The 27,871-nt window shown below is 49.6% G+C and overlaps 3 protein-coding genes across 3 annotated transcripts; 1 reads left to right on the top strand and 2 right to left on the bottom strand.

The window, feature by feature from the left end:
* Nucleotides 1–3: 3 nt before the first annotated feature.
* On the bottom strand, nucleotides 4–3,193 carry CCDC96 (coiled-coil domain containing 96). Its single transcript, XM_053566531.1, has one exon. The coding sequence runs from the start codon at nucleotides 3,127–3,129 to the stop codon at nucleotides 1,483–1,485; it is 1,647 nt and encodes a 548-aa protein (XP_053422506.1). The 5' UTR covers nucleotides 3,130–3,193; the 3' UTR covers nucleotides 4–1,482.
* A 222-nt stretch (nucleotides 3,194–3,415) lies between these two features.
* Nucleotides 3,416–16,215, top strand: TADA2B (transcriptional adaptor 2B). Its single transcript, XM_053566532.1, has 2 exons — nucleotides 3,416–4,036; nucleotides 13,794–16,215. The coding sequence occupies exons 1-2, from the start codon at nucleotides 3,416–3,418 to the stop codon at nucleotides 14,784–14,786; spliced, it is 1,614 nt and encodes a 537-aa protein (XP_053422507.1). The 3' UTR covers nucleotides 14,787–16,215.
* A 483-nt stretch (nucleotides 16,216–16,698) lies between these two features.
* GRPEL1 (GrpE like 1, mitochondrial) lies at nucleotides 16,699–26,943 on the bottom strand. The gene is made up of 4 exons (XM_053566533.1): nucleotides 26,801–26,943; nucleotides 24,398–24,560; nucleotides 22,569–22,650; nucleotides 16,699–21,438 (listed from the first exon to the last, which is right to left on the bottom strand). Exons 1-4 carry the CDS (start codon nucleotides 26,896–26,898, stop codon nucleotides 21,092–21,094), a joined length of 690 nt encoding a protein of 229 aa, XP_053422508.1. The 5' UTR covers nucleotides 26,899–26,943; the 3' UTR covers nucleotides 16,699–21,091.
* Between the last annotated feature and the right edge of the window lie 928 nt (nucleotides 26,944–27,871).

Below are 27,871 nucleotides of genomic sequence, written 5' to 3'. Positions count from 1 at the left end.
TGATCTAGGAGGAGTCACTGCACAGGGAGCGCCTGCTACAGACTCAGGCCCTGGAAGAGCTGCAGGCACAATGGCAGCTGAGATAGCCCACCAGGAGTTGGAGGAGACCCAGGAGTGCCTGGAAGTCACTAGGTAGCAGAATGAACAGCTGCAGGCCTAGCTGAGTCTAATGGCTGACCTTGGAAAGGGAGATGGATTGGACATAGATGGACAAAAGGAGTCCCATGAAGGAGGGAGTAAAGGAGGTGCCTGAGATCAAAGGAGTAGAGGAGGAGGAAGGGAGAAGGAGTAATATTTTGTATATTTGGGGGCAGGACCATTCCCTGTGTCATACCGGAGGTTGGAGTTGGCAAATGGGGAGGAGGTCTGGAGCTATGATGACCTTTAAAAAAAAGGGGGAGGAGGTTCTAATGATTTTTGTAGAGCTGGTAAACTTATTTATTGATGTCATAGTAGAGTTGAAGGTTGAAGATGATAGAGCTCCTGTTTATCTTCTTATTTCCACATAAATGGATTTAGGCATAAAAAATTTGACACAGAGTGAATTCTTAAGCATAATAAGAGTCCTACTGTTGAGATCTAAAAATATCCAGGTCAACTAGAAGGCTGTGGCCCCAGGCCCTGGAAGAGCTGCAGCAATAAAAAGCTGTGGTCACCTCTACAATCCCAGCAGCCACCATTCCATGTATTTTGCACTTGGCAAAACAATATAGCTGTCACGTTTTCACTGGAAAACAAAATTTCATTTTTTGTGGGGGATACAGATCAATATGTTTCTTCAGAAGATCCAAGAAAACATTTAATTAGAATTGAAGACTGTCATTGAGCCAGAAACAAATCTTAATTCTTGGTAGCCTGAGCTTCCTTTCATTGAAAAAGGAAAGATGAAGGAACATCCGTTCCTTTTCCTGTTTATCATTTCTCCTCTTTTCTGGATATTTTTTGTTACCCCAGAAGCTAGTGCTATTTACATATAAAACAATTTCAGCTTAAGACTAATCTAGAGAATTATTGAGCTTCTAATTGAAACAGGAATTCAAGGCTACACAGTTTAATAATTCCAAAGTTTAATAATTAGCTTAATGCACATGAATATTTTTGTACACTATCCATTGCTTGAACTTTCAAACCCTTCTAACACATGGAAAAGCGACAGTGCTCCTTAGTTTTGTTATCAAAACTATGGAATCGCTCAGATATAAAGACTTTGAAAGCTTTTTGTGAGAAGTCAGTTATGTTAAATAACCCGTTTGTTTTCTCTGGACCTATTTTGCTTAGTCCTATATAAAACTCATTGCTGACCTAATTTTATGCTCAGCACTAATTTGGAAGCTAAATAATTATGAGGGAAATATAAAATATAACTCTACCCCAAATATCAGAGGCCTTTTAAAGAACGGCAAGAAAAAAAAAAGGGAAAATAGGAGCTAAAAGACAACATATGCTGAGAGTGAGAATGTTTTGCTGACTCTTCTTACTGTATCAAGAGGGGAGAAAGGCTTTGGCTTCCCTTATCTTCTGCCTCACACCTCTGCAGGACAGAGTGAGCCCGGCATGATGGCGCTTCAGGGACTCCAGGCGCTGGCTGAGCAATTCTGTCTTTTCCACCTTTTCTTCCAAATCTTGAAGGAGGGAGTCCTTGCCCAGAAGCCCACACTTCTGATTTAGCTTGATGTTGTCAACCCGCAGGCTGTCTCGGGCTTGCTTTGTCTTGGTCAAGATGTCCCTTCCTAGGGCTACCTGAGCCTCAATTTCCAGAAGCTGTGTCTTTTTGCATGCATTCTCCATATCCATAAAGTGCAACTTCTCCTTCACGTGGGTTATTATTTGCACATTGTTGGTCACTTTGTTGCGCAGTTTTAAAAGTTCCTCATTTCGTTCCTCAACTTTCTCATTGAAGGTCTGGTTCTCAATCTTAAGCTGTTCAAAATCAATGAGGAGCAGACCCTCAGACAAGTCCTCCTGTGCCCTCATCCTGGTTTCAAAATGCGCCACGCTCTGCTTCAGCTGCACGTTCTCCAGCCGCACAGAGCTCATCTCCTTCTCCTTCTTATCCTCCAACGCCTGGATCTGCTCCACCTCCCTCAGAGCGGCCTGGCGCCCGCCTCGCATCCGACAGCTGCCCATGGCTTGCATCACTACTTGCTTCTTCAGCGCCTGAAAGCTTCGCCACTCCTTCTCCACCCTAGTGACCTTCTCCTGGCACTGCTGCTTCATCTGGGCCAGCTCCTGGTGGTACCACTGCAGGTCATCCGCCTGTTGCTTCTTCAGCTCCTCCAGCACCGCCAGATAGCGCAAGTACGATTGCTCCTTCTCGGGGGCCTCGGTCTCCACGCCCTTATCCGGCAAATCAGTGGCTTCCAGGCCCTTTTTCTTGCGCAGCGCCTCGCAGATCCTGTGCTGCAGGTGTACGTTGTAGCGCTGGTAGCGGTTCCGGTCCACCAGCAGGGAGCGGTATTGCTCCAGGAGCTCGCTGCGCAGCTGCTGCTCCTGCTGCTTCTGGACCTCCTCCGACCACTCGAGATCCTCATCCTCCACATCCAGATACTTCCCCTCCTCTTTCGCCCCGCGGCCTGCCCGACCTTTCATTTCATTTTCCTCACTCACTCTCGGCTCCTGTTCCTCCTCCCGCTCCAGCCTCCCTTCCTCGTCCCCCTTCAGGGCTGGCACAGCCTCTTCCTCGCCAGTCGTGGTCAGCGGCGTGGCGAACCGGGCTCGGGGTTCCTTCTTCCCCTCCGCTGCCTCCTCCTCCAGCTCCACTGCCTCCTCCGGTTCCTCGGGGCCCGCCTCGGATACTGGCGTGGCTGGATCTTCAGCCCTCGCCTCGACCGGCTCTTCGGGCTCGTATTCGGGCTCGGACGGCCATCCCGGCTCTCCAGGCCCCTCCTCGCCCGCAGCCTCCGCGGCTGCCGGCCCAGTCGAGGTCTCGGCCTGCTCGTCCGCGGCGGCGCCTCCCCCCACAGCCTCTACCTCCGCCTCCTCTTCGGGCTCAGGCTCCGGCTGGAGCTCGGGCTCCGACTCTGCGGGTTCAGCAAGGAGGCTATGTCTCGACTTGGTCTCGGAGAACAGGCTTTCCACATCTCCATCGTCCTCTATCAAGTCCCCGCTGTGCTCCGACTGGCTGTCCATCTTCCACCGGCTCCGCCAGGGCCGCGGATCCGGGTTGCAGACGGTTAGGTTTCCCGGGGCAACCAAGGGCCCACGCGGTGGATCCGCTGATTGGCCAGGCGTCAGGCCGACGCCCTGCCCCTCAACCGCCTACTCTGGCAACATCCGACCAATGGGAGGCCGCTAGCGGGCGACGGGCAGGATTGATTGGAGGCGGGGTTGGGCGGTCCCCGTAAGGGGCGTGGTGAGCACGCCAGGCTTCCTGCCAGCCCAACTCCCATCCCCAGGCCTGGGGCGGGGCGTCTTGATGTTCTGGGAAAGGCGGTGGCAGCCGGCGCAGGGGGCGCGCAGGCGCAGAGCGGCGGGCCTGGCGTCCGCGCGGTGGCGCGCGCGGAGCGCCTGCGCGATGCGGCGGGGCGACGACGGCGGCGGCGGCGGTGGTAGCCGGGCCGGGCCGGATGGCGCCTGCGTGCTGAGGCGGGACGCGGCCCGGCTGGCTGGCTCCGGCGGCGCCTGGGCGGGGGCCGCGGTGGCGGCAGCCGCGGCGGCAAGCGGCAGTTGCTCGTGCGCGGCGGCGGCGGCGGCGAGCCCTGCGGGCGGCGGGGCGCTGACGGCCGGGGGCGCGGCGGCGGCGGCGGCGGGCGGCGAGCGGGGGAAGATGGCGGAGCTCGGTAAGAAGTATTGCGTGTACTGCCTGGCCGAGGTGAGCCCGCTGCGCTTCCGCTGCACCGAGTGCCAGGACATCGAGCTGTGCCCCGAGTGCTTCTCGGCCGGCGCCGAGATCGGCCACCACCGCCGCTACCACGGCTACCAGCTGGTGGACGGCGGGCGCTTCACGCTCTGGGGGCCCGAGGCCGAGGGCGGCTGGACCAGCCGCGAGGAGCAGCTGCTGCTGGACGCCATCGAGCAGTTCGGCTTCGGAAACTGGGTGAGCGGCGGCGCGGACGGGAGCCGGGCCGGGCCCTGCCTCGGGCACCCGCCCCGGGCAGACCGCCGGTGCCCTGAGACGCGTAGCAAGGTTCTTCTCGCTTAATAAAGTACATAAGCAGCACATGACTAGCTCGTTCGATCCACGCCCCAGAAGGTCTCAGAAGGTCCCAGAAGCAGAGTGTGTGAACATTGCCAATTTACAGTCGGGGCCCACGCTCAGGTTCAGTGACGCCAGCAAAGCCGGCGTGAACTGGGCGGTCTGACAGCAGAGCCCTGCCCCAACCTTGCGGACACCTGTGATAGGTGTGTCCCCAGTATAGGCTTTGCACAGGACCCGTGTCTCACCTGAGTTCGTGGACACACGCCGGCAGACTTCACCTGCAGCTGTGTGAGCACTGAGGGAAGAGTCGGTTTCTCCCGCAGCACAGTGGCTTGGCTCAGGGTCTGGGACGCTTATTTTGTGCTCAGGACCTATTTGCTTTCTGTGGTTGTCTGCCTATGCCATGTGGTCTGCCAGTGTACACACACGTTCTTTGTGGGTAGCCGTGCCTGGTTTATTCTTGAGTCTCCACAACACCCCAGACATTGTATGGTGAGTGGTCAGTAAATAATGAACAAAGGCGCCTGGGCTGGGAGGCATTGATCCTGGGTGTGTATCTCTGCAGATGTCTCTGTGAGAGTGAGAGCTGAGAGCTGGGCGGCATTCACTTTGGCTAGCAAGATTGTGTGCTCAGCTCCCGTCCTTGATTGAGAAAATTGGTTGTTCTTCTTTAGGTGGTTTCTAAGCAGCTTTCTTCCATTCTGGAAGAGGAAGCTTTCATCTCTGTGAGAAAGGAAAGATCTCTAGCTGTGTTCCCACTTGTAACCACCAAGGATAGGTAGCCATCGTCAGGCATTTGTTTTTTTAAATTTTCTTATTATTTTTAGAAACAGGGTCTCACTCTGTCACCTAGGCTGGAGTGCAATAGTGTGATCATAGCTCACTGCAGCCTGTAACTGAGCTTGAGCTCAAATCATCCTCCTGCCCCAGCCTCCTGAGTAGCTGGGACTATAGGTACATGCTACCACGGCTGGCTAATTAAGAAAAACATTTTTTTAGAAATGGGTCTCAATGTGTTTACCAGGCTGGTCTCAAACTCCTGGCCTCAAATGATCCTATGTCCTAAGCCTGGAAAAGTGCTACATCTTCAGGTGTTCTAAGAAGTAGGGAAGTGAGGTACAAACCCAGTGCCCGAACCTTGCCTACCTCTTTCCTGCTTCTCCTGCTCCCACCACTCCTATAGAACCACCTCTCTTGTGATACCGTCTCTGCTTTTTCCCAAACCTGTGGCGCTTTTATGTCCTTTTGCTTTCTTTCCCTAAAGTAAGCCCTTCTCTAGGGACCATTCTGTATCCCCATTGAAGCCCTGGAATCTTTATCCTATCAACTCCTTAGAGAAGATGCTGCTTTAGAAATCCTTTACCTAATTGCCACCCACATTGTGATCACCCACTAAAAACTGCATCCCATTCTGTCCTTCCATGCTGTTTATTGATGGAATAATAAGCATCTGTTCTGTGTAGAGTCCAGCGTGGTGAAAGAGGAAAGAGAAGTGTCGTGTTCACTTGGGCCTGGGCCTGGAGCCCTTCTCTTAGCTCCAGTCTTCCATGTCAGGCTACTTCCCCACATCCTCCTGATTTCATGGCCATCTCGGCCATCTCAGACCACTTTACTCACAGGACTTGGGCTGCAGACAGCCAGCCAGCTTTGGTTCCTTCCTCCATGTCCAACTTAACAGCCCTTTCTTCTATGCCCAGAACTAACCGCTGTTTGTGATCTTACTCCAGGCTGATGTTTATGTCTTGTCATGACTTACATCTGGGACCTCCTAACTGGTCTCCCTGCTTCATTCTTATCCCACAGTCATCATAGTCATCTGTAAAAGCATAAGTCTCTTCACATCAGCCTTCAGTGGCTTTCAGGCCTCTCTGGTTAAACATCCCAGTGTACGGGCCTTACGGTGTGTTGATTAATGAAGTTTCACCTGTTACTTCCTATGATTGCTTTTTATTTGTTCTGTCTGCAGTGCCCTCCCACCAAATCATGTTTCAGGCTTGATGTTTCTGCTTAGGTATCAGTGCCTCAGAGATCCCTCCCCTTTCCTACATCAGCGCTTATCTCTGCAGAGCTGATGTGGCCAAGAGCATTGCAGAGTGGCAGACGCTGTGTTAAGCTCTTTGTGTATATCTCCTGAGATCTCCCCGATGGTCCGAGGCAGTAGGCTTTGGACGGAATAGTTTGGACTCAGACTCTGCACTCCTAACTAACTATACTTGATCTACCTGTCCCTCTATATCAGTGTGAGAAATACGTAGAACATACGACCCAAGAACTAAAACACGGTGTATTGGAGGAAGCTTCAGGCTGGAAGGGGGGCTGGGGCTCTGTTGTAGAATAATGCTTCTCAAACTTTGATGTACACACAAATCATCTGGGGAGCTTGTTAAAAATACAGGTTCTGACTCACAGCTGTCAACATGTATGTCTCTTAGTTGTTGGAAGACAAAGTCAAAGAGGAAGGGCTCAGGGCTTGGGTGCTGTCAGGGCCTTCTCCCTGCTGAACCTATGGTTGGTTGAGGGCGTGGCCTGAGCTGCTGCGTTGCTAGCCAAGCCTCAAGGGTTGTCCATGTTGCTGGCCCACACTGCATGCCAAGTGGTGAGGCTGTGTTGTTTCCTTAACTGTGCTATCAGGCTAGTTGGTTTACCCCTCTGGACTTGATTTTCCCTCATCTGAGTCTTTTCTACAGCTCTGTGATGTGTGGCCCTCTTCTGAGCCTGTACATAGATGTGTGCACGGACCTAGTGGGTCTCATTTATGACGTCTTTAGCCTGGGCAGGTTGGGGGCGAGGTTATTCCATATATACCTTACCATCCAGTAGGGTTCTTATTCTTAGTTTACAGTGGAGAACAGCTACTAAGCAACTCATCCATATGCCATGGCTTTTCATATGGTAGAGCCAGAGTTGATTTTGTCTCATTCCAAAGACTGGGCCTTAACCCCTCCATGTAAGAGCATTAGTGATGTGGGTCAGAGGCTGGAGGTGTGTAGAAGGGCCTGCCCTGCCTAGTTCTATAGAGATTAGTGTGGGGGAGGTGCACGGAGTGAGGCTGGGCCCAGGTTTCATTGGGCTCGGGTGTTGTATGTGGACAGAGGCAGCGTAGGGATCAGAGACAGTGCTGCAAAGGAAGATGAGTCCTGATTTCAGATGGTAAGTGATGACAAGCGTCCTATGGGTTTCATAGTGATCACACTTTGCACTAGCCTGAGTTGTGGGGTCCAAAGGTTGTGTAGCTGAGGAGTGGTGACAGAGGCCAGGAGCATTTGGGGACCAGCGTGGCCAGTTTCTGGTGCAGCATGCCTCCATGTTGTTTGGTAGCGAGTGGCAGCGAGGACAGGTGAAGGGACTTTCGCTGCATGGGGAGGAGTTGGCCTGCAGACCCACCATCAGATCGACAAGGGTGTTGAGCATTCCTAGGCTGTTTGAGGCAGATTCTCTACTTGACTAGACAGAAGATAGAGATCTGGCCAGAACACACAGACACAAACATAAATCCCGAAGTAAAATATTTGAAGGCAGTTTGAAATTGGTGGAAGAGCCATTGGTGGAAGAGATATTGACTGACTGCCAAAAAATTGCACTGCCCTGAGGAGGCCACGTGAGGGAGGCCAAAGATTTTGTGCAAATGGTCTTCAGGGGGCCTTAAAGGGAGCGGGGCTCAGGCTAGCTCTTGAGGCTTTGAACTAAGTAAATGCATGAAGTTCCCTGTATATGTCTAGGGCCTGTGCAGGTGTGCCTACATTCAGGCTGCCTGCTGGGGCAGGTGGGATGACAGTAGGTACTCAGAAGGCTGCAAAATACCAGGCTTGTAGGTGGTTGTGTGCATTCGTTCACTCATTCCACTAGCATCGACTCAGGGCCTGTGCTCCGTCACCTGGCAAGGTGAGGTGTGGGCAAGTGGGGCTCGGGATGTTCTGTGGAGGGAAGGACAGGAGACACTGTCCTGGTGGAAGGAGAGCATGGGGGAAGGAGGGGTCTGTGTTCTAGGAATCTGGTATGTTCTGGGGCCTGGAGCCAGCTTTCCTGGAGTGAAGGACTGGAGTTGGGAGCACCCCCAGTGAGGTGGTCAAGGAAGCTTGTGTGGAGTCCCATTTTGAAAGCCTTGAGCACCAAGCACGAGGACACAACTGGGGTTTCAAAGCCAGTTCAGACTCTGCCTGCTGGGTGCCAGGCCCCGAGTGGGTGTTTTGACACATACTCTCTTGCTGTACCCTACCCCCAACCCTGAGGCAGAGGCTCCCCCTTTTTACAAATGAGAAAACAACTGTGGAACTGTGGGTGGTGCAGGAACACAGCAGAGCTAGAATTTGAATCCAAGTCTTTTTTTTTTTTTTTTTTTTTTTTTTGAGACAGAGCCTCAAGCTGTTGCCCTGGGTAGAGTGCTGTGGCATCACAGCTCACAGCAACCTCCAACTCCTGGGCTTAAGCGATTCTCCTGCCTCCGCCTCCCAAGTAGCTGGGACTACAGGCACCTGCCACAACACCCAGCTATTTTTTGGTTGGAGCCATCATTGTTGTTTGGCAGGCCCAGGCTGGATTTGAACCCGCCAGCTCAGGTGTATGTGGCTGGCGCCTTAGCCGCTTGAGCCACAGGCGCTGAGCCAGAATCCAAATCTTTTGACTCCATGCCTAGAGTTGTCTGTGTCATTGGTTCACCTGAGACCACACCAGGGAACCAGGTGAAGGTGTTTGGAAACCAAAAGAGTTCCCACTCCTTCCCACCAGAGTAGAGGCTTTCTTTGTGTTGGTGGGAATGAGTAAGTTCCACCCCTTGAACATCTGGGGGAGGGAGGAGAAGACTTAGGAATTGCTGTTAAGGATGGGCAGGATGAGGGGAAGCCTGCGTTCCCAGATGGCAGCACAGGGTGTGTGGAATTGGGACCCGGCATCAGGACACCTGGCAGGGCTCCCAGCAGGGTGTGATCAGCTCAAGTCAAGCCTTCTGAGGGTGCTAGTCAGCAGGCTGAGTGGGGCCTGAGAACTTTCATTTTTAACAATTTCCCAGGTCATGCTGATGCTGCTGGGCCCAGGGACCCACTGTGAGAACCACTGAAGTAGAATAGCGAGACATGTCACTTTAAAAAATGTTTAGGTTATTAAAAAAAATTATTAACGTTTACTCTGGTAAAATATACATAACATAAAATTTACCATTTTAATCCTTTTTAAGTGTACAGTTTGGGGGCATTAAGTATATTCATATTGTGTGGCCATCACCACCTTGCATTTCCAGAACTTTCCCATCTTCCCAAACTGAAGCTTTGTCCCCATTCAACACTAACCCCCCAGCCCCTGGTACCAACCAGTCTACTCCTGCCTATATGAATCTGATAACTACGGACCTCACAGAAGTGCAGTCCTACGGGTTTTGTCCTTTTGTGACTGGCTTAATGAGCATCATGTCCTCAAGGCCCATCAAGTTGTAGCATGTGTCAGAATTTCATTTTCAAGGCTGAGTAACATCCCATTGTAGAGCCAGAGCACATCTTGTTTCTCCATTTGTCCATCAGTGGACACTGCTGTCTTGAATACTGCTGCTGTGAACATGGGTATGCAAATTTCTCTTAAAGGTCTTGCTTTCAGTTGTTTTGGGTAAATACCTAGAAGCAAAATTGCTGGATCAAATTCTATGTGTAATTTTTGAGGACCTGCCACGTTGTTTTCCACAGTGAAATTGCCACTCTTGTCTTCTCTTTCACAGGCAGCCTTATTTGGCTTTAGTCACCTTGAGCGCTGATGACAACTCTGTAAGCTGGTGAGGTCTCTGAGTGAGTTTAGAGAGGAGGGTGCGGACCCAGAGCTGAGGCTTACAAGGCTTCCCTTGTAAGAGGCCAGGAGCAGTGGCCAGGGAAGGTCTGACACCCTGGAAGGACAGGAGGCAAAGCCAGTATGAGTCCCAGACCTCTGGTGTCAGTGCCTTGTGTGAGGCCACAGGTTGGAGCACTGGAGCAATTTCCTGAAGTTCCGGGATGGGGGGTGGGGAGGAGAGGGCCAGAAGGGTGGCAGGAGGGAGGGGACAGGGCTGCCCCCGTGCCCTCATCTGTCCTTCCACTTTAAAGGTGAAGAATGTGGCTGGAAGAGAGAAGAGCTGTGTCCAGAGTCCCACTGTGTCACGGTGGCTGAGCTAGTGTGCCACCCCTGGAGGGTTGCTAGCATACAAGCCCTTCTTTGCCTTGCTTGTCAGCTGCAGGTGGCCCTGGCTGGCCAATGTCTGTGGTGGCATCAGAGCAATTCACTTGTGGAAGGTGACAGCAGGACCCAGCAAGCCTTGTCAAGCTTGGTCACTTGTATAGGAGCCCATACTTGGGAGAAGAAGCTGTGCACGGCACTCCCAGCGGAGGTGGTGTCTGGGTGGCAGGGCCCTCCCAGGTCTCTTTTGTGAACTTTGGAGTGGCTGGATTGGCAACATGTCAGGAACCAACAGGAAGTAGGATCCTGAACTCAGACCCTGACCTCTGGGGAGGGGACGCATGGAAGCTATCTTCTGCCTCGCTCTGTTCCTCCTGGCTCTATAGGTGCCACTGGTGTGCCTAGTGGTGCCTTAAAGGATGTGCTGTCACAGCACCTTCCCTCATAGGCCTGGGGAGCTGCCTTCTGCTGCTCCTGTCCCTTTGAGCCTCCTTCACTTGAAAGAGAAGGAGCTGGCCCCCACACTGCCCAGGGAAGAAGCCCAGCTGGGTAAGCCTAGTCCTTGGCTGCTGGGTGAGGAGGGACAGCAGAGCTTCCCAAGGGGCAGCAGGGGCCTGTGGTGCTGGCGTGCTACAGATGGGGACAGGAGCTATTGGGAGGCCCATGGATCTGGCAGCCTTCGTCCCTGCATTTAACCCTGTGTCCCGGAGGGCAGGAGTAGCCTGATCTGGGTGCTCCCAAACGTGTGCTTGGTCCATAAAGCCAAGGCCATAGCAAGCATGTGATGATGGCATGACTTTTGGGCCAGACTTGCTGGGAGCACCAGGGCTTAGCACTCACTGGCCTGTGCTTTTGGTGGTTGCCCAGCCTGAGGTTTAGTCTTCTTGTCTATAAAATGTGGGTCATCATAACCCTGCTGCCAGGTGGGGAGTGCCATGAGGTGAGGAGTGTAGATGCACCTGCCTGTTACTATATTTATCCCAACAAAATCTGCAAGAGGATGGATCAAAGGTCGGGAAGCAGGAGAAGCCTTGAGGATGGCAGGTGAGGTGGTAGCAGTGTGATCCAGCCCTGGAGGTTATCAAAGGCTTCTTGGAGGAGGCGACCTGGTCTCGAGGGATAAATACAGGTTGTGGGGGTGAAGCTACAGAGTTGGGTACGCGGAACCGCTAACACAGGTGTTGAAACCATGCTGTTCCTGGGCCCTGGCCTTCTCACCTGGGACCCTCACATGGAGAGGCCCTCCTGGCAGGACACAGCTCACAAGCTAGGAAGGCCTGCCGAGGAATGGGGCTGACCTGATGGAGCAGGCTGCCCAGGCTTTCCCAGTTCAAGACCAGTCAAACTGAAAAAAGTATTTTGGAGGATGACAGTGTTACTGACATTAAAATTTGTCAAGGAAGATTGTTAAAGAAAAATCTCAGCAAGTGAGAAGACTTGAGGCCTCTTCCTGTCAGTCTTAACTGGCTTGATAGACCAGGGCCACCGCCAGGGGCCTGGTCACTCACCTTGTCACGGGGCTCAGTTACCTTGTCACCTTGGATAAGAAGCCTGGTACCTCCAGGCCTCCAGTGCCTATCTCAGAAGTACCCAGAAACTGGAATCTGAATCCAGAGTATTTGTGTCAGGCCCTCCGCCAGCCTTGGACAGAAGCTGGCGCTGAGGCTAGAAAAGGTGCTCAGGCCAGGTCCAGTTGCTGCTGGCTGCCCACCTTGGGTGGGAGAGGCATAGACCAGAGGGCTGGGCCACACATTTCCTCACAGATGGGAAGGTTCAGCAAGGACTTTCCTACTTGACCTGACAACCTTCAAAAGGACGATGCCAAGACTTTTTCTATTAGATAGTAGTGGCTACAGTCTCCATCCCAGAGTTCAGTATAGATCATGGGCCAGGAAGGATTGATCATGATCTGGCAGCCTGGATCTCCTCCCCCTAAGGTGGGGTGGGGGGAGAATGAGACTGGTGGCTGCAGCATGGGGGTGGGGGCCACTGTTTCCACCCTCCCTGTGGAGAGCCCACTGCAGTGCCGGAAGCCCTTTCACACCCAGCGAGGCAGGGGGTCGCCCTGGTCCTTCAGTCTCCTCTACTGGTGAGGATCAGAGACTTGGTGCGGCCAGCCTGGGTTACACAGAGGGGTGGTAGGTGCTGGAGGGACTTGCGATTTGGTATGGTATTACGTTTTGTTTCGAACCAAATGCTTTCTGGGAAACTAAAATGAATAGATTTGATGCGAACAGTAATGTTTTGAAAAGAAAAAATCCTCATCCCTGTAAGAGCAGAATGTATTTTTAGTGCTAACCTTTACTTTTCTCCTCATGATTCTCAAAAAGACCCCACAGTTAGGTCTTGGTACTCCCTTGACCACACCCATGACACTTTAGTCACACCCATGACATTCCCAGGACTAGTGGGAATGGTCCCAGCACTGGCTCCAGGAGTATGTCGAGGAAGCCCAGCTTCTAGTCTGTCTTCAGCCTGAGTAGACTGACTGACCCCAGGGTCCCAGGTGGGCTTTGGTGCTGCAGAGACAGGGCTGGCCTTGCGGGCTCCACACCCTGGCAGGAGGGTAGAAGGCGTGCTGGGGGCTGTGCGGCAGGAGGGTGGCGGGGGAGTGAGTGCACAGTTTGGGCAGTTACTTTCTGAAGTGGCTTTAGCGGTTGACTTTGAGGAAGAGGCCTCTTGGCAGAAGGAAAAGGTTGAGGGAGTTATACAGTTTCCTCCCACTAATAAACTTCGTATTTATGGCTTACCCTCTTGTAGGAATGATGAATGCTTTCAGTCTGTGGCAGATTCTCAGTGAACTTCTTAACTGTGGAAGGCATAAGAATTGAAGGCCTTCTCCCTAGAAAAGCCATGGGCCAGTCACCTGCAGTCACTGCCGAGGAGAGGGACAAGCTAGCCCTTCCATAGCACAGAGGCTGGAGTGGATGCATGGCCAGGACAGGTGTCCAAGACACGTCCTGGCCCTTTCTGTTTTGGGAGGCACAGCGGGATGGGGTCCCTTCTTGTAGTTGGCTCTGAGTCCTGGACCCGGTCTTGCCATGTGCCCTTGGACAAGTTCATTTTCTAGTCTGGGCATGAGAAACGTTAGGGCATTCCTTTCCTGTGCTTGCTTATGTCCTGTGACTTTCAGGATAAGATGGCCTGAGAACGTGGAGCAGGTGACAGGGCAGCTGGCAGGAGGTGGGCGCTGCTGGTTCCATTGAAGGAACGAGGACAAAGCGTGGATCTCAGATGGGATTCTGGTCTCAACTCTGCCACCAGCTTGTCCCACGACCTTGGGCAGGCTCACACCTCTCACAGACAAAATCAGGGCAGGTTCCTTCAACTTTGCCATCTCTGCTGAACTAAGCGCCAGGGAGAATGTGTAACTAAACGTCCTTTGGGAGGGAGGATAATGGCTTTGGTAGAAAGTCCACTAACTGGGTAAACCTTTGCGAAAATGTTCATACAGTTTGTATGAAACTTAAGTATGACTTAAGTAGACTCTGATTTTGGAAATAACTTGTGACCTTTGTCATTATAGGAAGATATGGCTGCTCACGTTGGTGCTTCCCGGACTCCCCAAGAAGTGATGGAACATTACGTGAGCATGTACATCCACGGCAACCTGGGCAAAGCCTGCATTCCTGACACAATCCCCAACCGGGTGACAGACCACACCTGCCCCAGTGGAGGCCCCCTCTCGCCCAGCCTCACCACCCCGTTGCCTCCCCTGGACATTTCCGTGGCCGAGCAGCAGCAGCTGGGCTACATGCCCCTGCGGGACGACTATGAGATTGAGTATGACCAGGATGCCGAGACACTTATCAGCGGGCTCTCGGTGAACTATGACGACGACGACGTGGAGATCGAGCTCAAGCGTGCCCACGTGGACATGTATGTGCGGAAGCTGAAGGAGCGACAGCGACGGAAAAACATTGCCCGCGACTACAACCTGGTGCCAGCCTTTCTGGGGAAGGACAAGAAGGAAAAGGAGAAGATGCTGAAGCGCAAGATCACGAAGGAGGAGAAAGAGCTGCGCCTGAAGCTGAGGCCACTCTACCAGTTCATGTCCTGTAAGGAGTTCGATGACTTGTTTGAAAACATGCACAAAGAAAAAATGCTCCGAGCCAAAATCAGAGAACTGCAGCGCTATCGGCGGAATGGAATCACTAAGATGGAGGAGTCGGCAGAGTATGAGGCGGCACGCCACAAACGGGAGAAGAGGAAGGAGAACAAAAACCTAGCAGGTTCCAAACGGGGCAAGGAGGACGGTAAAGACGGAGAGTTCGCTGCCATTGAGAACCTCCCGGGTTTCGAGCTCCTGTCAGACCGGGAGAAGGTGCTCTGCAGCTCTTTAAATCTGAGTCCAGCCCGTTACGTAACTGTGAAAACTATTATAATTAAAGATCACCTCCAGAAACGACAAGGAATCCCCTCCAAAAGTCGCCTTCCTAGTTATTTGGACAAAGTCCTAAAGAAAAGAATTTTGAATTTCCTCACAGAGAGTGGCTGGATATCCAGGGACTCGTCCTGAGGCCGGAACAGCTCGGGAGCCACGGTGACCTGGGGGTGCTTCCCCCATTGTTAACTCTTTTTTTAAACAAATTGAGTTCTTTTTTTAAGATAAAAGTTCTTTTCCTGGTCCTCTGAAAGCAGCAATAGTAACAATCTTATGTTGGATCATGGGGGAAAGAAATGTGTCTATTTTAACTTAATCCTTAAAGTAATACTTAAAGATGATTGCCCTTTACCTGGTCGGTTTGGAGAGTATTATGAGATTGGATAATTTACTTTTATTTTGTGAGTGTTTTTTCCCTTTGGGTACAAAAACGATTGTGCTATGGGTAACAGAAGCATGGTTTTCCGCTGGACTGCCAAGCCATCAGCGCTTTCCTGGTGACACAGCTCTTCTCAGGCAGGGCTGCTGGAGGCTCCCCTTCTCTGAGCCCTTGTGAGCCCAGCTGACCCGGCATGGCCCCGGGCACACAGCACTTTATGTGGAGGCAGGTCAGGCACAGACTCCACTGTGTAGAAGGTGAAGAAAGTGGGGCCAGAGAACAACAGGAGGACATTTCCATGGAAACTTGAGGAAGAATTTGTGGTTCAACATAATGACCAAATCACTTTGCACTTAACTGTTGGCAGCAGCAGTCTGTGGTCCCCAGATCCCCAAACTGAGCCTTGCTTCATTCTGTTCTGGGTAAAGCCTGTAGATTCACTTGGTAAGAGCAGTTCCCCACCCCACCCCACCCCCACCCCCGGGGCAGGCTCCTTCAGTGTGGCCATGTCCCTTCTGAGCAGGAAAGCAAGCTAGTGGTAGGGACAGGCCTTCTGGGGGCTGGGGACTGCTGCTGTTCGTATGTGCAGTGCGTTTGACTTGGAAGAGCCCATTCAAGGCTGACAGTTCTGAATTCACAGTTGCAAGCAATCTTTTTGTGGAAAGTACAAGCGCACTCGTCAGTCACCAGGCCGGGGCAGTTCTGACCAGCGTCCTGAGCCTTGCTTCTAGCTTGCATGCGGCTTCTGTATGCTGTCCTGAATCAGACTCCAATGGCTTCTTCCCAGTCCTCTCAGTTTTTCTCTGGGGCTTTCTTTCAAGGATGTACACGGTACCTTCTTCCTGAAACTTGAGGAAGTCAATTTTGTCTTCCGGCTGCTCAGGGTTCTCCCGTCTAAGACCCTGCTTTATGGAGAGTCTGTGGAGTGACAGGGTCCCCAGCACCCCCTTCTTCCAGGAGCTGTCTTGCCTCTCTTGCCCCCATAGGTACCAAGAGACTGTTTACCTCCCACAGTGTTTGGGCTTGAAGTTACATTAAAGTGAAGTTATTTGAAAGAAAAAAAAAAAAAAACCTCATCATTTCCAAGGATAACTTAAATACTGTGCCTTTTCCTTTCTTTTTACATCCTTCTCTCCCCTAGGGTAAATTTTTCAGCATTAAATAAAACAGTTCAAATATATTGTATATGGCTTAGTTGTAAAATGCACCGCATGCTGGCAGAAGCACTCCCTATTAACTGAGTCCAGAACTCTTGACGATACAAAATACTAAGCAGTGGTATGACTCCTGAGGGCCACTTCCACATCACCCCTGCAGGACAAATATGATTGGCAGAAAGCTGATACTGTCTACCACTGAACATAATGGAGATGGTGCTAAGTTTTTACAGTCATCTTGGCCAGTCATTCTCTTGAGTGGGTTTCCTGGCCCTGCATCAGTGTCGCCCCCAGGAACTTGTTAGAAGGTTAGACACTCAGGCCTACCCAGTCTCTGGAGTCAGAAATTTTGGGGGTGGAAACCAGAGAACTGTTTTTACAAGCCCTCCAGTTGATGAGATGCAGTCTCAAGTTTGACAACCACTGGCTTCAGCTATTCTGGTGTCTCATTCCTTGATTTAACACCAGAATCCTAATTTGATGAGGTTTTAAATTTAGTCTTATTTTTATAAAAAAACAATTGCCAGACTTATATTAAGCTTGAGGAGCAGAAAATCCCTGTAAATGTGTATGGCCCAGGCCAAGAGCTCTCAAATGAAAAACTTTGTGGTGAAGCAGGTTTTTAGTATGTATTTTTTTGATGGTATGAAGAATTTATTTAGGCTTGACTGTTTTAAAACACCATAATGAATGTATAATTAATTTATGTTAAAGTATTAACACTTTGTTACAAGGGAAAGGTAATTTTATGATCGGCTGCCTCTTAAGTCTCTTAACTCCAGCTGTCACTGTCACAATAGTGTTTACTTCTGCTGGTAGCTCAGAGCTGCTACATTTTTACATTTAAATTACCTATCATAATCCCATGGAATTAGGTCTTTTTTAAAAAATTGAAGCAACTCCTTGAGTCAAAAAGTTGGGTAATTTTCTTCAGCTGTTTGAAATAATGCTCACTGGATGGCCAACATTCCAAGAATGTATTAAAAACCGGAACTCTGACTACCATTTTTATTATCCTTTTACATATTAAACAAGTTGAGAATGAAATGGTGTTACTGCTTGCTTCTTGCCACTAGTTCCTGGAAGCTGTTTTTCAGAGCACACAGATCTGGATGTGAGCCAGTGCTCTCACAACAGGCAACTGTCATGTGACACGGTCCATTCTGACACTTCTGTATCAAACCAGTTTTCACAACTGTTTCAAACCAGTTTTATTAGGCAGCAACCCTTTCATGTCAGCCCTTCTCCCTGAAAGTAACAACATATCCAGAGAAAGACCAGTCTTCCCTGGAGCCAGGCTGATTTTCAGATGCCTCAGGTCTGTTGTAATGTCGATTAGACTATCCACATGTACAACTTACCCATTTTGCCAAGTAGGCAAAATCCAGACTAGAATGCAACAGAACAGATCTTTAACTTACAGTATAAACATGTACATAATTAAAAGAGGTTTTCCTGTAACAAGTTTAGTGTCCCTAATCTGAAATGCTCCAAAATCTGAAAGTTTTGAGCTCCAACCTGATACTCAAAGGAAAGACTTGTTGGAGCATTTTGGAATCAGGGTTTAAGGGTGCTCAACCAGTAAGTTTAACTAACAAATAGTCTTCTCAATGATGGACCACCTACATGAACATGGTTCCATGAGATTGTAATACCTGGTTTTCACTGTACCTTTTTTTTTTTTTTTGAGACAGAGCATCAAGCTGTCACCCTGGGTAGAGTGCCGTGGCATCACAGCTCACAGCAACCTCCAACTCCTGGGCTCAAGCGATTCTCCTGCCTCCACCTCCCAAGTAGCTGGGATTATAGGTGTCTGCTACAATACCCAGCTATTTTTTGGTTGCAGCCATCACTGTTTGGCGGGCCCGGGCTGGATTTGAACCTGTCAGCTCAGGTGTATGTGGCTGGCGCCTTAGCTGCTTGAGCCACAGGCGCCAAGCCATTTAAATTTTTCTTTTCTTTTTTTTGTTAGAAACAGTCTCACTTTATCACCCTTGGTAGAGTGCTATGACATCACAGCTCACAGCAACCTCCAACTCTTGGGTTTAGGCGATTCTCTTTCCTCAGCCTCCTGAGTAGCTGGGATTATAGGTGCCTGCCACTATGCCTGGCTATTCACTGTACCTTTTCCATGTTTAGACACATTACAACTCACCATCGTGTTCCGTAATAGTTTTTTCTTTTTTTGTAGAGACAGAGTCTCACTTTCTGGCCCTCGGTAGAGTGCCGTGGCCTCACACAGCTCACAGCAACCTCCAACTCCTGGGCTTAAGCAATTCTCTTGCCTCAGCCTCCTGAGTAGCTGGGACTGCAGGCGCCCGCCACAACGCCTGGCTATTTTTTGGTTGCAGTTAAGCTGGGCCAGGTTTGAACCCGCCACCCTCGGTATATGGGGCCCGTGTCCTACCGACTGAGGCACAGGTGCCGCCCCCACCATGTGTTCCAAACGCCTACAGTATTCAGCACTATAGTGCAGCCTAGGAGTGATGCTTGCACAGTAAAAAAAATGCCTGATAACACATTTCTCTGAATCCCTATTAAGTGCACATTTGACTATTCCAAAACCAAAATTCAAAACTCTGGTCCCAAGCATTTCAGATAATACCCAACCTATAGTAATGACCAGATTGAAACTTCCAGTGAAGAAATTCTTTGCCATGTTTAAGCTATACTGTCTCTAGGTTATTAAGTTTAGTGCTTTTTTAGCAATTGTAGTTCTAGACGAAAAGGGGATTGTACACAAAGAAGTTAGTATGAAAATTTACTTTTCTTAAATTCAGCCTTCATTTTACAGATAAGTTCCAGAGAGGTAAGTGATGTACTCACTGCTACACACCACAGAAACTCCCAGGCATGTTTTCTCAAATATGCCATGCTGGGCGGCACCTGTGGCTCAAGGAGTAGGGTGCCGGCTCCCTATACCAGAGGTGGTGGGTTCAAACCCAGCCCCAGCCAAAAACTATAAATAAATAAAAATAAAAGAGATTAGATCTAAAAAAAAAAAAATACACCATGCTGCCTTTAGTTCAGGGCTTAGTTTTTTTAATAGTTGTGGTCTCATTCTTACCCAGGCTGGACTTGAGCTCCTGAGCTCCAGTAATCCTCCTGCCTCAGCCTCGAGTAGCTGGGACCACAATGGGGTGTATTTTTGACCAAATAATGCAAGGAAGCTTAAAAGGAGAAAAATATTTGAAATTTTAATTATGGGACTATACATCTTCCAAAATTGTAAGTACATGGATCACAATGAAAGTTTTAAGACAGACTGTTTGCTCCATGATTTCACTTCTAAGATGCAGAGTCACTGTGCCCTTTCTCTGTATTTTTTTTTTTTGCAGTTTTTGCTCGGGGCTGGGTTTGAACCCGCCACCTCCAGCATATGGGGCTGGCGCCCTACTCTTTTGAGCCACATGCGCCGCCACTGTGCCCTTTCTCTCTCTTTTTTTTTTTTTTTACTGTGCCCTTTCTCATTCACCCGTGTAGGGTTCAACTTGCTTGGGCTTGTTGGTGTTGCTGGGAAGGCTTCAATTTGTTTCTGTCTGTGGAACTCGATGTTTCTTGATTTTCGTGTATCTCAAAACTTTTGTAATGACCCATGTAAAGTAAGTTGACTGTGCCCATCTTTTCTGGGCAGTAAACAGTATTGCCCTTCAATCCTGGAAGTACCTCTTTAGAAGCAAAGGTAGTAGGTTTTTTTTTCTTATTTAGAAGATACTTCCATCACTCAACTTTTCTCCCAAGCCCTAGATATTAAGGTAAATGAGAAATAGAGGTCCTTTGGCTAGAGAGTCCTACAGTCACCTTTTACAAATCGTGTATACTCCCGCTATGGTTCCTGAGTGTTTTCAGCCCCCCATGTGTTTTGTGTTCTTACTCTGACGGGCTGCAGGGCCGCACGTTCACCTGCAGCACTGGCCCAGGCACGTGCCAGCCAGGGGCTGCATGAGGGGAGAACCTCCCTCTGGGTATGTCAAGCCGGCAGCTTCAAGGCTGGGACAGAGAGAACGGGAAGGCTGAGCCATGTTTGCCTCAGTGCCTCAAAGGTCTCCCTCCCCAGGGGACACAAAATTGTTAACAGAAAGTAGGAAAGTAAACATTAGGGCTTTAATCCTCTTAAATAAAAATTTTAAACAACATTTAAGACGTGTTAAGACATTGAACACGCATTCCACTTATTTTGAGAAAGTCCATCTTACTAGGGAGGATACCTTGAGGTGGTTAGTAACTAGCTGATTATAGACTTAAATATTTCAACATTTAGATGAACAACACAGAGAAAAAGGAATTAATTCTGTCAAACTCAATTACTGGCAAAATAAAGGTGGTAAGAACTGTTGAAGTACATGTGTTTACATATATCTGGAGAAAAGGTAGAGGTCCGTCATGTCTAGCAGCTAGGTGGTGAATGATTATAAATGAACTCACATCCTTCACCAGGGTCATATTTTTTTTTAGCAAGAAAAATGTCTCAACTCCAATGTACAGTGGGCTACGTGTGCCAGTAACAATGTGACAGTGAGCACAGAAGACACACAGTGCAGACTGGTGTGTCCAGGAAGCCAAACAGCGGAATTCCTGAAGACCTTTTATTTGTTCAAAATACCGTGCCTTTCCCAGAGTGTGAGCGGAGACACCGTTCTTCCCATGAGTCTGGAGGCCCTGCAGTCTCCCACTGGTGCTCTTCTGTAAGCTCGTGGAACTAACAATCAGGGAACAGACTCCTGAATTAGAGTTCATTAACACAATGGTGCAACTGGCTTAATTTTCTCTTTAGCCACTGGCTACTTAAGCTTTCCAACAGGGTTTGGGAAAAAGTCAAATTATTCATAGATGAGAAAAGTTAAACCAGCTTTTAAAAAGTTATAGCAAGTGATTTAAAAAAACCAAAACCCTGCAATAGGCAGCTAAGCTTCCTTCACCACCCCCACCAAGGCGGGTCTCAGGGTGCGCCCATGCAGCTTGTACCCCACCTTGTTAACTAGTGCCACTGTGCCTGGCTCCTTCCCCTCAACTGGAGTGTGGAACAAAGCCTCGTGTTCATAAGGGTCGAACTTGGCTCCAACAGGATTCAACTTGAGTAAGCCATGCTTTGTGAACACCTTCTGAATCTGGACTTCAGTCATTACGAGGCCCTCGTAGAGGTTCTTCAGGTGAGGGTTATCGTCTTTGATTTCTTCTTTTGGGACACACTGTGTTGCCTTCTCCAAAATGTCTGCAACCTCCAGTAAGTCCTTACAGAAGGCCTGGATGCCTAGATAGAAGTTAAGAAGATGATATGCATTCTGTATCGACTGCACGGGCTGACCCAACACTGGGAGCACTGCTTACTTCATACACGGGTTGTTAAATAACTTGTTAAATCATTCTTTTGCTGTAGAGTTTCAATTTCTTGATAATTAAAAACTTAATAAAACCTCCAAAAGCCTTTTCTGGGACAAGACCTAGAATTTACTAAAATGTGGATGAAATGAAGCACAGGAAGAGGGGAAAATACCCTTGAAGCATCTGGTCAAAGATATCAAGTAAGCAATAGGATATATGGGACTAGGACTCTGGGCAAACATCTGAGCTGGACGCAGAGACCCATACTCCAATGCCCACTAAATCCAGGAGAGCGCCCAAGTCACCCAAGGAGCACAGCAAGAGAGAAGAGGCCTGGTACCACATCCTCAAAAACCCCAGCATTCTGAGGTCAGACAGGTACGAAGCCAACAAAGGGTATTAGCAGAGAGGAGGAATGAGGAGGAAATCGAGCTGAACTCTCAGGAAAACAGTGTTTCAGGAGGGCTTTGTTACCTGCGCTGCATGTGGCGATGGGTAAGATATGGGCCTTGTCTCCACCCGTCCTGGGGCAAAGCATTTACCCTTTCACTTGAGCCTTGGGTTCCTCTTCTGTACCACCTGACTGCTGCGATGATCCCCAGTGAAAACTCAAAAGCTATCCTACGTCCAACAAATAGCACTCAATGCCACTGCCATTACTTACTAGCTCTAAATGAGAGGCAAGTCAGTAAGCCCAGTGATCTCAACTATAAAATGGGAAGGACAGCAACAAAAATATCCAAAGGTGACAATGTAGTGGCATGCTGGGAATTCTGAAGGGCTCTGCCTCTGGGATAGCTGGGGGGATGGGCTTGGGAGGCAAACTCACACCAAGGTGTCTGTTCAGGGTGCAGTAAACCCACTCACTACGAACAGGCTCACCTTAAACAGTTCTCAGCATCAGTCCTGACTGAATACTTTCTGTTCCTCCACACACCTTTATGCTAACCCATTTTAAAAAACAGGAGGGAGTCCAATCGCCACCCTCCTTCCCCTCCATCTAGTCCTTTGACATCCACACATACACGCATCCTTCCCCCACATCACACCCATAGTCACCATATAACTTTGCCTCCTCCACCAACTTCTGGCTCCTCTGCCTCAAGTTCTCAGTATCCGCCAAAGCTCGCTTGTATTTTTCCTAAAAGAAAAAAAGGAAAAATAGAGATTTCTGTGAATAAAACATGGAACAAATTTGAAAGTAAGGCCGATTCGAAAATGATTACTTGACAAGCTCCAAGTCGAAATACAAATAACGTCTACTATTATTTTTGGAATTTGGACTAAGTGCAGCTTAAGAAGAATAATTTATGCCTGTGCTTTCCTGGGGTTCTCATGATCTTGTCACAGCTGAGAACCATTAATTTCCCCAGTATAATGTCCAACTTAAGGGAATCCTGGAACCCTAGTTAGGGGCAGACCCATTTCAAGAATCCATACCTTGGAGGAAAGGTTAGGAGGATGATGCACATGTGTGGCATGGTTTAGGCCTCTTTTCCATCAAAGAGACAAAACTCCCTGAACAACCTTTTGGTATTTTTAGTGTTGCCTAGAGGGTGACTCAGTTTAAACATTCATTGCCAAGAACCATCTGAGTTCTGGTATCTTCCGATTTCTCACTACTGTTCTGTGAACTCATCTTCTGAGCTTTTCTAACATTTACTAAACTACACTGTGGGGGCCTCTACACTGCACTTATTTTTAGTCTTTGGGCAACTACAAGGCACCAGCAAGAGCTCCAAGTCCAGGTGGTAGTGGTTCAAACTCTAGCTCTGCCAGAATTACGGTAAGGATTAATACACAAGCTTAGAACAGTCTCCCACACGAGAGAGTTTTGAGAGTTTTATTATTCTTAAATCCTCAAAGCATTTGATTTGAGCCATGTATGCTCTTTATATGGAGTAATAAACCATATTACTATCTAGAAGAAGTTTATAAAACTTCTACTTACCTATGAGGGAACCACATAACCACACTCCTGCCCTGAACTCTGAACTCTTGCACTTAGAATTTTATGATTCCAACTATATTATGTGCTACTCATTTGTAAAGACCATTTTAAATCTTTTTAAAATTTATTTTATTTATTTATTTATTTATTGAGGCTTGACAAAGCCTCAAGCTGTCGCCCTGGGTAGAGTGCTATGACATCACAGCTCACAGCAACCTCCAACTCCTGGGCTTAAGCGATTCTCTTGCCTCAGCCTCCCAAGTAGCTGGGACCACAGATGCCCGCCACAACACCAGGCTATTTTTTTGGTTGCAGCCGTCATTGTTGTTTGGCGGGCCAGGCTGGATTCAAACCCGCCAGCTCAAGCTTAGCCACTTGAGCCACAGGCACCGAGCCAAGACCATTTTAAATCTTAATATAAGTATAGTGGCCGACTATGGTGGCTCATACCTGTGATCTTAGTACTTTAGGAGACGGAGCGGGTAGGACTGCTGAAGGCCAGGAGATCAAAACCAGCCTGAGCAAGACCCTCTCACTACAAGACACAGAAAAGAACCAGGTGTGGTGGCATGTGCCTACAGTTCCAGCTACTCAGGAGGCTGAGGCAGGAGGACTGCTTTAGCCCAGAAGTTTGAGGTTACAGTGTATTATGATCATGCCACTGTACTCGGGCCTGGGCAGAGTGAGACTCAAAAACAAACAAACAAACAACAACAAAACAAAACAAAACAAACTGTGGAAAGACCGTTCGTATGCCAGTGCCACATCATCGAGTCTTAGTTCTTGCTTTGGCAGTAACTTCCTATTGAGCCTGCTGCAGGCCATGGACAAACAACTGACCACCTCTGGCTTTGGTCTGTCATCAGTGAAACTTGGAACCTTTATGTGGCCCCTGGGAGAACTACACAGGGCATGCACATCCCACCAAAGCCCTCACCGTGGTCTCCTTCAGCTGCTCTTCTAACTTGACCTTCTCTTCTACGAGAATCTTCTCTGTAGAAGGAGGCTCTGTCTTCTGTTCACCTTGACCCACGTCTTCTTCTAAGTTCTGCCCATTGTTCTTTTGTTTTGTGGCTGTACACAACAACCGAGGAGAGGATCTAAAGAAAAGGCCACACATTAGAAAGTAAGCCTTTGGTTTTTTGCTTGTTAAAGTCAGATGTATAACTTGAGAAATCTGGGATGATTCCAAACTATTTGCTATTGACTTGTTAGGAAAAAAAGATCCAACAATGGCAGATTATATATGAAGTGACTTTAGAGATAGAGTCAACTCAGACCTTGCCATGGACTTAATGGAGTAGCTACTTGTAGAAGTTGAGGCCCTCTGCTGATGCCAAAGATGGATGGATCAGACACCTTGCCCACGTGGCTCTTACCATCATGCTAAAAAGGGAAGATAACTACACACAAAGAACTGTAATTTGGGGTTTAAAGGTAATAAAAGAGGAAACCAAATGTTTTAGGAGGTGGAATAAGAGGATATACCTGGCTTTGGGAAAGGATCTGTAGGACAGGGAACAGTTACACACGTGGAGTCTGGTATGGACAGGAGAGATGTGCTTTAGGAAGAGGAAACTGCTTGGGTGATAGCATGGAGATAGGAAAGAGGGAGGCACGTACAATCTGATCCCCAAATGAAAAAGGTTAAGTGATAAGCCCAAGGTCAAAAATCCATTAGTGAATGACAGTATAAAATCTCACAAACCCAGACTTCTTCAGGACCAGTAGAGCCCTTTTTCATTATGCCATAGTCCAATCTGCGAATAAACTACATTCAATTTCCCTCCCAGACTGAAAGGTTACTGTGAGAACTATGACTACCATTCAGCTTTCTTGCCTCCCCCTAGTTGAGCACCTTCCAAAGACCACAACTTCAGAGATGCTGACTTAGCATTTTCTGGCAATTAATTCCAAATACAAAACTACCAATGACTTCTGTCAAAAATCTTCTTACTCAAGTATTCCAAGTGAGGTCACTACTTTTACCTCCTATGTTGTTTTTTGTTTTGTTTTTTGACACAGAGCCTCAAGCTGTCGTCCTGGGTAAGTAGAGTGCGGTTGCATCACAGCTCACAGCAACGTCCAACTCCTGGGCCCAAGCAATTCTCTTGCCTCAGCCACCCAAGTAGCTGGGACTACAGGCACCCACCACAACACTCAGCCATTTTTTGGTTGTAGTTGTCAATGCTGTTTGGCAGGCCCCCGCTAGATTCAAACCTGCCAACTCTGGTGTATGTGGCTGGTGCCTTAGCCTCTTGAGCTACAGGCGCCAAGCCTGTTTTGTTTTTTAATATTAATGTATCTTAACAAAGCTGGCACTCACCCTTAATCACCTCTATAAGTGACTTTGACCTGGCTGCCTGGTTTCCTCATCCAAGTGAATTCTCCTCTTAAGGAAAAAGACCAGAACCTGACCACACTCCGCCCGGTTTCTCCCCAATGTTGGCCCCCAGTAGCTTCTCTAATCAATAATTCAGTCCTAAACAACTCCTCTGACAGAGAAGATGCTAAATATTTGCCATGGTAACTTCAGAGGTACAACTTTCAAAAAGCAGAAGCCACAGGTTAGAAGAAAAAAAGAATCATTGACTCTTGTGACCCTAAGCTGTAGAGTGTGCACTTGTCTAAATAAACTCCTCTCGCCCAAGGCAGGGCGGGCTCTATTGCTCTTTTGACCCCAGACGGCAGAGAAGGTGTTACTGGAGGAGGAATATGAACAGAACTTTCTGGAGTTCCTCTCTGGCCCCAGCCTTGAGCTGCGCGTTGCAGGTCGGAAATGAGTCAGTCACTGTAACTGGGGCGCACCCGGCCGGGTTCTGTCCCGTCGTGTGACCTCGGGCAAGTCTCGGGCTTGCTGGATTTTCTTCTACCACTTTAGTTGAGGCGGCCTCTGTACCCGTGAGCATGTGTGCCGAGGACGTAGGTAGCGGACGTGAGTGTGAGGTGTCGCCGCAGACGCTCGGCCACACGCACACGTGGGCCAACGTCCTTCCCGCTCCTCCCCGCGCTGCGGCCACCCTGCCCGCCCGACCACCGCGCACGGAGGCTCGCGCTTCCCGGCGCAAGCTGCGATTCTCGCCCTCTCCCGGGCCGCGTGCGGGCGCGGAGCAGGTCTAGCGAGGTGGCCCTCGCTCCGCACCGGGCCCCACGGGTCCAGGGATGCCCAGCTCCGGGGCTGAAGCCCCCAGCGGGATGCTCCGCACCGGAGAGCTGAGGGTCCGGGGATGCTTAACTCGGGGCCTGAAGCCGGGACGGTGGCTCCCAGGGCTGGGAAAGGCGCGACGCGGAGGCAACCCCGAGGAGCCTTGCTCCCCTAGGGAAGCGAGGTGCCCCTTACCTGAGGGACAGCGTCAAAGCCGGGAGAGTGCGCCGCGCTAGCCTCACGCACTGAGCCGCCATGACTGCTGCGGCAGTCACTGCGCACGCACCGGGCATGCGCGTTGACGGCTGCCCCTTCTTCCCCGCCCCACTACTTCACCGCAGCCAGTCCGTGAACAGCTTTACTGTGATGAACAGGCAGTAGTCACCAATAGTTACGGGGCACGGGGTCTGAGGCGTCCTGGAGCCCCAGAAGGAGAGAAGGTGAAAGGTGAACTGCACGGTGGGAGGAGCCGCTCCCCGGGCGCCCGGGGCGGGGTCGGCAGGAACCAATGGGAAGGAAGCGTGCGAGCCCCGGGCGGCCGCGAGGGGCCGCCGGGGAGGGACGTGGGGCCGGTGTTGTCTGTGGTCTCCGCTCTGGGTTTCGCGTTTCCGGTTTTCCGTCTCCTGATTCACAGTCACAGGCACGGACCTCTGGGTCTCTCACTGCTCCCACTGCTCGTAGAGTAGACGTGACCGGTCAGCTCCGGGCTGTCCTCGCTCTCCGCCAGGCGCCGGCGCTCTGTTTGCCTAATGACAGTGAAGTCAGGCTGATGCAAAAAGCGATCAAAAGGGTGGTCGCAGGTGTGCAAGAAAATAGCGGTTAAAACAACCGCCTTGGCGCTGGCTGCCCTTTGTGAAGGAGGGGAGGGACAGGGGTCTCCACCTCTACCAGTGAGTTTTATTTCCTTTTATTTTTAGAGGACGGGTCTTGCTCTATTGCAGAGGTACTATCATAGCTCACTGCGGCCTTGATCTTCTGGGGCGATCCTCCTACTTCAGTCTCCCAAGTAGCTGGACTACAGATGTGCACCACCATGCCCAAATACATTTTCCATTTTTTTTAGAGGGTGGGATCTCGCTATGTTGAACTCCTGCGCTCTAGCGATTTTCCTGTCTCTGCTTCTCAAGGTGCTGGGATTACAGGCCTGAGTCACGGAGCCCGGTCTACCAGTGAGTTTTAGTAAAACAAGATGCAGGAAGCAAGTGTGACTAAATGTTAGTTTTGATACGGAATGATGAGATCGTGGGTGTTTGTTTTGTACTTTTC

This window comes from Nycticebus coucang, chromosome 17 (genome assembly GCF_027406575.1).
Source record: "Nycticebus coucang isolate mNycCou1 chromosome 17, mNycCou1.pri, whole genome shotgun sequence".
Classification (NCBI taxonomy): domain Eukaryota; kingdom Metazoa; phylum Chordata; class Mammalia; order Primates; family Lorisidae; genus Nycticebus; species Nycticebus coucang.
Note: the sequence above shows the minus strand (reverse complement) of the source record. Positions and strands in the feature narration are given on the sequence as shown.